Source organism: Hylobates moloch, unplaced genomic scaffold, assembly GCF_009828535.3.
Source record: "Hylobates moloch isolate HMO894 unplaced genomic scaffold, HMol_V3 SCAFFOLD_16, whole genome shotgun sequence".
Classification (NCBI taxonomy): Eukaryota; Metazoa; Chordata; class Mammalia; order Primates; family Hylobatidae; genus Hylobates; species Hylobates moloch.
The window spans coordinates 56,876,377-56,886,094 of record NW_026652291.1 but is presented as its reverse complement, the minus strand read 5'-3'; the positions used below and the strand labels follow the sequence as shown (position 1 = coordinate 56,886,094).

The 9,718-nt window shown below is 35.5% G+C and overlaps 1 protein-coding gene across 1 annotated transcript in view; it reads right to left on the bottom strand.

Moving 5' to 3' along the window:
- Window positions 1-1,169: 1,169 nt before the first annotated feature.
- Window positions 1,170-9,718, bottom strand: part of LOC116484689 (cilia- and flagella-associated protein 47-like) — a 128,329-nt gene continuing 119,780 nt past the window's right edge. Inside the window, exon 10 of the mRNA XM_058429394.1 lies at window positions 1,170-1,378. Within this exon, the coding sequence (XP_058285377.1) occupies window positions 1,170-1,378 (209 nt within the window). The remainder of the gene's footprint in view (window positions 1,379-9,718) is intronic.

Sequence of the window (9,718 nt, the reverse complement as noted above, 5' to 3'; positions counted from 1 at the left end):
ATTTTATTACCTTTTTGATTTCTAGAATTGAAAGAATCTCTAATTCTTAGATGTCCTTCAGCCAGGAAGCCTACAAATACAGGCCAGCAATAAAAATAAAATGATAAATCCTTCTCCATCTTTTTTCTTTTCTCCTGTGGGAGCCTTCTCTAGGATGACTCATGTCCATTCTTATTCTAGGCAATAATGAACCTTACTACAAAGTTGTGGTCAGTTTCATTTTGCAAAGCCATAAAAAGTTATGAATTAATCACAACTTTATGGTTTGGAACATTATTCACCTATGTTTAGAAGCTCAAACTTTAAAGTTTATCGGGGGAATCCGCCCTCGATAATTCATTGTTATTTCACGTAGGTTCTTTTCTATTTCCCTAAGTGTCAGCCGGTCTGAGAAATAAAGGGAAAGAGTACAAAAGAGAGAAATTTTAAAGCTGGGTGTCCGGGGGAGACATCACATGTCGGCAGGTTCCATGATGCCCCCTGAGCTGTAAAACCAGCAAGTTTTTATTAGCAATTTTCAAACGGGAGGGAATGTACGAATAGGGTGTGGGTCACAGAGATCACATGCTTCAAGGGCAACAAAAGATCACAAGGCAGCAGGTGAGGGTGAAACTAGAATCACTAATGAACTTCCATGTCCTGCTGTGAACGCATTGTCAGGGTTCAAGAGCAGAGAATGGTCTGACTAGAATTCACCAGGCTGGAATTTCTTAATCCTAGCAAGCCTGGGGGCACTGCAGGAGGCCAGGGCACGTTTCATCCCTTACCTGCAACTGCATAAGGCAGACATTCCTAGGGCCTAGGGTGGCCATTTTAGAGCCCCCCTCCGGGAATGCATTCTTTTCCCAGGGCTGTTAATTATTAATATTCGTTAATTAATATGGCTCTGTCCTGCCCGGCCCACAGGCAGCCAGACTTTAAGGTTATCTCCCTTGTTCCCTGAAAATCTCTATTATCCTGTTCTTAAGGTGCCCAGATTTCATATTGTTCAAACACACATGCTCTACAAGCAATTTGTGCAGTTAATGCAATCATCACAGGGTCCTGAGGCGACATACATCCTCAGCTTACAAAGATGACGGGATTAATAGATTAAAGTAAAGACAGGCATAGGAAATTATAAGAGTATTGATTGGGGAAGTGATAAATGTCCATGAAATCTTCACAATTTATGTTCTTCTGTCACAGCTTCGGCAGGTCCCTCCGTTTGGAGTTCCTGACTTCCCGCAACGAAGTAAGAGAATGTTCATATTCATAGGAAGGAAGAACTGAGAGGATGGCTGAAATCTCATGTGACTTGAACACTTGTTATATTCAGCTGTAATCATAAGTGTACCTGAACCCATATCAGTCTCCACTCTGGCCATAAACACAGTAGCTGTATTAGAGTAATGGAAACATATAGTGGAAAAATGAGAACTGTTAAAAGAAATTTAAGTTGTACAGATTTCACCTTCCTTTAGGTAATTTGCTATTAAATAAAATGTGAAAGAATATAAATATATGAACATGAAGATAATATTAAAAATAATCATTTCTTAAAACAATGGGATATATGTCTTCCTACATATAGGAAACTCTGTTGGCTTAAGAGGAACTGCCAAAACATTATTTATCTAGTGGTCAAATAACATGGAAAGGTTCCTTAAATCATGAATTAATATAAGAAGTGCTCCTTTGAAAAGTAAAGCTATTGCTTACAAAATCTAAGAAAAAAATCCGTTATTCAGGTTATAAACCATATGATTATATTTATCTTTTAAGTTTTCACAAAGAAAATGTTCATAGTTTTAATGAAAATGAGAAACTGGAATTGAAATGTTATATTATTATAGTCAAAAATGAACTGCATATAAATTATACTGATTCAAGTTTCTATTAATGCAAAAATATGTAATTGGGTCATTATTATTTATAAAACACAATAACAAATGAAACATTTAGCTTCAAATGTTTACTGCAGCATACATTGAACTATGAATTAACTGTCCATTTATCAAAATAAATAGAAAAAGCAAATAATATGGGATACAAGGGTAAAAGATGAACACCACATGGACTGAGTCCATCTATGTGCTGACTGTGACACAGCCGACTCAATAATTCCATCTTCAAATCTGCTTTGTTGATCACAGCTGGACTAATCATGCAATAAGCTGCACAGAGCATAAAGACAGCCAATATAATCACGTAGGTCAGGAGGGTTGCCCATCAGTCTGCTTAATGTGAATATGATCAGAATCAAAAGAAGTTGGCCACAATGAAAGAAATTACCTAGAAATGTAGATCAAAGAGATATAATCAGCATTAGTAATTCATCCCTGAATACAAATGCAGAATACAGACTATTACTTTTCACAGAACTTTCAACTAACCCTGCTTTGTCAATGTATAATGATCCTTCATGAAGATTTTCTTACACAGAGACAGCTTGGAAGTTTCCAGAAAAACTGACTGTCAAAAAACTTAACATGTCTTAGATAAAGATTGATCATTTTATTTTTCTTTTAAATCATTGGAATGGAAAATATTCTGTTTCCTTTTCACAATCCTATACTCACACACACAAATATACACACACGTATATACAGAAATTCATACATACAATAGTCTTACTCTGTTGTGCTGCCTTAAAGAAGAAAACTAAGCCCAGAACCAGAAGTAATCCTAATGTTATTATAAAAATTTGCAAAACATTCATGAAGATTATACATTTTAAAATTTCAGATTTTATTTTAGAAAGAGTATTTCTTCTGGACAGATTTATTTACTAAAATTGATGTTTTTCTTTGTTGTGTCTCTGTGAAAATAAGGGTTTTTTAATGACGTAAAATTTGCACACAATAAAATACACAGTTCTTAAGTGAACAGATGGATGAACTTCGAAAATAGCATACATGTACGTAATCCATACAGCTATCAAAACATTGACAATGTTGAATTTCACCAGGGCTCTATGATTCCGTAAACAGCTATGATTAAATCTCTTTAATCATTTATGTTCCATTTGGCTTACTGCAAAGAAACACCATTCCTCATATGACTTTGATAAGATTCATATACGCCCCCTCTTTACCTATTACAAGGCTGGCCACAGACCCTTCCAATTTCCATTCTTTGTCTCATAAATGATTAACCAAACACTGTCCTCACTTAACAATTGGAACAAAATCCTTGTTAAACAAACTTGGATTTAGTTTCTCTCCTTTCCTAGATCCCTGAACTTTGACCTACCTTTACCCTGAGCCAGTATAATGCCCCTCCTTATCAGCCCCTTCTGAAAATAAGCTGACTTCAGGATACAGCATTCTCTGGTCTACTATCCAAGCACAACACCCTTTCTCATACCACTTCCCCCAGCCTGCTTCTCTCTAGCCTTAGCCTTTGTTACTTCGCTCTTTAAAGAAAAGCTTTGTTTCTAATAAACTTTGAGACATTTACAGATCTCACGGTTCCAGTGTTGCAATAGTCCCCTTCCTTCATTGCAATAATCCTTTCAACCAAAGTCCCTGCAGCCTAGGTCTACATTTGTTTTTATTTGAGAACATAGAACATTTTCTTTACCCCAGGAAGACTCCTCATTTCCTTCCCAGTAAATCCCTGCCCCATCCTTTAAAGAGGTAAATCCTGCTTTGATTTTTTCTTTTTTTACCATGTGTTGCAACACTTCTAGAACTTGAAGTGTAATAATGAAGAAAGTACCTTTGTACCACTTTCTTTGGCTCAGTATAAAAGCAGTACTACTGCTATTAGAGTACAGATAATTATTAATATTTGTCGTGGAGATTGTCTTGTACACCGTAGGATGTTCAGCAACATCCCTCTAGTTTTCTGAAGCTCCTCTCTGAACAGTTTCCTTTCTCATCCGTATCAAGTCCCCAAAATTAGAGTTATGACAATAGCCTGGAATGATAATCTATTTCTGCTCTGCTCAAGTAGTCCATATTTATTTGTTTGGACTCCACTTCCTTTGGTTGCAGTCTAGAAAATCATTATCCTCAGCAAACTAACAGGAACAGACAACCAAACACCGCATGTTCTCACTGCTAAGTGGGAACTGAACAGTGAGAACACATGGATATCACATGCGTCCATGTGAAGAGACCACCAAACAGGCTTTGTGTGAGCAATAAAGCTTTTTAATCACCTGGGTGCAGGCAGGCTGAGTCCGAAAAGAGAGTCAACGAAGGGAAATAGGGATGGGGCCGTTTTATAGGATTTGGGTAGGTAGTGGAAAATTACAGTCAAAGGGGGTTGTTCTCTAGCAGGCAGGAGTGGGGGTCACAAGGTGCTCAGTGGGGGAGTTTATGAGCCAGGAGAAGGAATTTCACAAGGTTATGTCATCAGTTAAGGCAGGAACTGGCCATTTTCATTTCTTTTGTGATTCTTCACTTGCTTCAGGCCATCTGGATGTATAGGTGCAGGCTTGGGCTCAGAGGCCTGACAATGGACACAGGGAGGGGAGCAACACTCACTTGGGCCTATTGGGGAAGGGCAGAGTGAAAGCATTAGGGAAAAGAGCTAATGCATGTTGCCCTTAATACCTAGGTGATGGGTTGTTAGGTGCAGCAAACCACCATGGCACACGTTTACCCATGCAACAAACATGCACATCCTGCACATGTGCCCCAGAACTTAAAAATAAAATAAAATAAATTTTTTTTAGAAAAAGAAAGTATCTCATCAGAAAGTTGGAGAGATGGCAGAAATCATCTCGTTTCTCTTCTCTCAAAGATCAGTCTTATTCTACCTATTGTCAAACATCTGAACAAAGTTATTTGATATTTTTTATTGTGGGGGTTAGTACAATATCAGCTTCTCCTCCATGGCCAAAGTGCAACTCCTATTTAGTCTATTTTAACTGGGCTTTCTACCTTCCCTAATAAATTATTTTAGAGTCTTAATAAACAGATATTTGAGTAAACTGGTGACACCAACAAAATGGTAAAGATTTAGAATCTTTTGTGTAAGTTTAGGTTTCTTTTTCAAAGTAATTTTTATATTTTAGTTCAAGTCTAATAATCATAGAAGTAAATTTACAAACAGGCTAATTCTTAATAAATGAAGATATAAATACACACTGATTCTTTTCCTTTTCACACACACTAACATGTGTTCTTCTGCCCATGTTTTAAAAATATTAATTGGTGCCTTTATCATATGCCTAGAGGAATTAAGTCACAAAGGGGTGTCATAGAGAAACACATTGGAGGCTAATATCAGCAAGCCAGTGAATTAAGTCTGACAGGTTATTAAAATGTAGGTACCAACATGGCTATGGAAAATTAATTATAAAACTATTGGGTATAAGAAAGCAAGGAATACAATAATAAGCAATGTTTCAGCCAAAGAATGGAATAAATTAGCATATATAAATATCAGGGGCCAGTAGCACTCATGGTATGCTTTTTCAAACTTAAATTGGGTGTCATTTTTAAAGGGTGCCATTTCTGGGGGAAATGAAACACTCCTCCATTTAAATAGTTGATGAATCCCATTAATTCTGTCTTCATAGAATATCCTTAATCCATGTTTGTCTCCACATTCCTACTGTCACATGTTATATCTCATATTGTCCTTGGTTGATATAATAGTCTCTTATCAGGGTTCTTTCTTTCTGATCTTTCCCCATTGTAGTGTATCCTACATATTGCTGACAAATTTAGATTTTGTAGCTAATTGTTCCACAAACTTTTAATGGCTTCCCACAAACTACAGAATAAAGATTATATTCCATAGCCTCAAATTGCATATGCTGTTTAATTTGAGGCCAAAGGATGTTTTCTGCTTCATCCTTATACTCTGCTGAGTCAACCTACTCATTATTCCACAAATACGCATATAAGCATGACACTGTTATTCCTTCTGTTACTTATTCCCACTTGATTATAAGAATCTTTCCTCAACCACATTAAAGAGCAAGAATGGAGTCATATTTATCGTTGTGTTGCCAATATAGCCTAGTCTCAGAGGAAGTTCAGCAAATGTGGTGAGACAGAGTTCCCACTCTCAGTTCTTTGAAAACCAAGATTTTTATGATGTGTGACAGCTCAGAGCAATGTGTTATCTCAATAATGAATCTTCATTGAGCTGGGTAGGTTCTAGGCTTATGATCCATCTAATTCCACTCCAAGTACAAATTAGACAAATGTTGCTTTTGTGTTCCAGATAAATATTACACAGATTTCTGCCAGAGCCAGAGGAAACTCAGGTAGCAAGGTTGTTATCACATTCCGTAAGTTTTAATTCTGAATGTCAGCCTGTTTCTAATAGGCCTCAGTGAACTAACCAGGAGGACATATTTTTAAAATAAATAAATGAATAAATAAACTTTGCACCCATTGATCTTTTGCCTAAAAGAAATCCACTTCACCTATAGAGACACATATAGACTGAAAATAATGGAATGGAAAAAGTTATTCCATGCCAATGGAAACCGAAAAAGAGCATCACTTGCTATAGTTATATCAGACAAAATAGATTTCCAGACAAAAACTATAAGAAGAGACAAAGAAGATCATTATATAATGTTAAAAGATCAATTCAGCAAGAGGAGATAACAATTTTAAGTATGTATGCATCCAACACCGGAGCACCCACATATAAAAAAAATACTATTAGAGCTTTAAAGAAAGATGGACCCCAATGCAACAAAGCCAGATATTTTAATACCCTACTTGCAACATTGAACAGATCTTCCAGACAGAAAATCAGCAAAGAAACATCAGATGTAATCTGCATTATAGACAAAATGGATCTAATAGATGTTTTCAGAACATTTCATCTAAGAGCTACAGAATACACATTCTTTCCTCAGCACATGAATCATTCTCAAGAATAGGCCACATGTTAGGCCACAAAACAAGTCTTAAAACATTCAAAAACTTGAAATAATATCAGCATCTTATCTGACCACAATGCAATAAAACTAGAAATTAATAACAAGAAGAATTTAGGAACCCCTACAAATACATGAAAATTAAACAATATGCTTCTGAATGACCAGTGGGTCAATGAAGAAATTAAGAAAGGAATTGAAAATTTTCTTGAAACAAATGATAATGGAAACACAACATTTCAAAACCTATAGGATACAGCAAAAGCAGAACTAACAGAGAAGTTTATAGCTACAAGTTCCTACATCAAAAAAAGAGGAAAAACTTCAAATAGACAATATAATGACACATGTTAAAGAACTAGAAAAACAAGAGCAAACCAAATCCAAAATTAGTAGAAGAAAGTAAATAATAAAGGTCAGAACAGAAATAAATGAAATTGGAAGGAAAAAATGATACAAAAGATAAATGAAACAAAAACTTATTTTTTCAAAAGTTAAAATTGGCAAACGTTTAGCCAGACTAAGAAAAAAGTATTGAAGATTCAAGTAAAATCAGAAATAATGAAGGAAATATTATAGTTGATACTGCAGAAATTCAAAGGCTACATATTAGGGGCTACTATGAGCAACTATATGCCAATAAATTGGAAAAATCCAGAAAAAAACATGGACAAATTCTGAAATACATACACTCTACTAAGATTGAGCCAGAAAGGAATCCAAAACCTGAACAGACGAAGAAAAAGTAGCAAGATTAAAGCTATACTAAAATATCTCCCAGTAAAGAAAAGCCCAGGAACTGATGGCTTCACTGCTGAATTCTACCAAACATTTAAAGAACAACTAATACCAATCCTACTCAAATTATTCGAAGAAATAGAGGAGGAGGGAATGCTTTCCAGCTCATTCTACAAGGCCAGTATTAACCTAATACCAAAACCATACAAAGACACATTAAAAAAAAAAACTATAGGCCAATATCTCTGAAGAATATTGATTCAAAAATTGACTACAAAATACTAGCAAACCAAACTCAACCATACATTAGAGAGATCATCAATAATGATCAAGTGGTATTTATCCCTGGAATGCAAGCATGGGTGAAAACATACAAATCATTCAATGCGATGCATCATATCAACAGAATTAAGGATAAAAACCACATGATCATTTCAATTGATGCTGAAAAAGTATTTGATAATATTCAAAATTCCTTCATGATAAAAACCCTCAACAAACTGGGCATAGGAGGAACATACCCCAACATTATAAAAGCCATATACAGTAGACCCACAACTAGTATCATACTAAGTGGTGAAAAAACTGAAAGTCTTTCCTCTAAGATCTGGAACATGACAAGGATACCCACTGTCACCACTGTTATTCAACGTAGTACTGGGAGTCTTAGCCAGAGCAATCAGACAAGATATACAGGGCATCCAAATTGGAAAGGAAGAATTCCAATTACCCTTGTTTGCTGATGATATGATCTTGTATTTGTAAAAACCTAAAGTTTCCACAGGAAAACTACTAGAACTGATAAATCTGGTAAAGTTGCAGGATACAACATACAAAAATCAGTAAAATTTCTATATGCCAACAGTGAACAATGTGAAAAAGTAGTAAAAAAGTAATCCCATTTACAATAGCCACACATAAAAAAAAAACCTAGGAATTAACCAAAGAAGTGAAAGATCTCCATAATGAAAACTACTAAACATTGAAGAAGGAAATTAAAAAGAGTATCAAAAAGTGAAAAAAAATTCCATATTTATGAATTGGAAGAATCAGTATTGTTAAAGTGTCCATACTACCCAAAGCAAATCTACAGATTCAATGCAATCCCTATCAAAAGACTAATGACATTCTTCACAGAAACAGAAAAAACAATTCTAATATGTATACAGAACCAACAAAAACCAGAATAACCAAAATTATCCTAAACAAAAGAACAAGACAGGAGGAATCACATTACCTGACTTCAAATTATGACACAGAGCTATAGTAACCCAAACAGTACGATACTGGCATAAAAACAGACACATAAACCAATGGAGAATAGAGAACCCAGAAACAAACCCACACACCTACAGTGAACTCACTTTTCACAAATGTACAAAGAACATACACTGAAGAAAAGACAGTGTCTTCAATAAATAGTTCTGGGAAAACTGAATAGCCATATGCAAAAGAATGAAACTAGACCCCTATCTCTTGCCATCTACAAAAATTAAATCAAACTGTATTAAAGACTTAAATCTAAGACCCCAAACTATGAAACTACTACAAGAAAACATAGGGGAATATCTCCAGGATATTGGTCTGGGCAAAGATTTATTGAGCAATACCCCACAACCACAGGTAACCAAAGCAAACGTGGACAAATGGGATTACATCAAGTTAAAAAGCTTCTTCACAGCCAGGGGTACAATCAACAAGGTAAAGAGACAACCACAGAGTGGAAAAAATATTTGCAAACTATCCCTCTGACAAGGGATTAATCACCAGAATATATAAGGAGTTCAAACAACTTTGTAAGAAAACATCTAGTAATCCAATAAAAAATGAGCAAAAGATTTGAGTAGATATTTCTCAAGAGATGTCATACAAATAGCAAACAGGCATATGAAGAGGTGCTTGATATCACTGATCATCAGAGAAATGCAAAGCCAAACTACAATGAGATATCATCTCACCCTAGTTAAAATGGCTAACATCCCAAACACAGGTAATAACAAATGCTGGTGAGGATGTGGAGAAAAGAGAGCCTTCAAACACTGTTGGGTGGAATGTAAATTAGCACAACCATTATGGAGAAAAGTTCAGAGGTTCCCCAAAAAGTTGTAATTTGAGCTGCCATGATCCAGCAATCCTACTGCT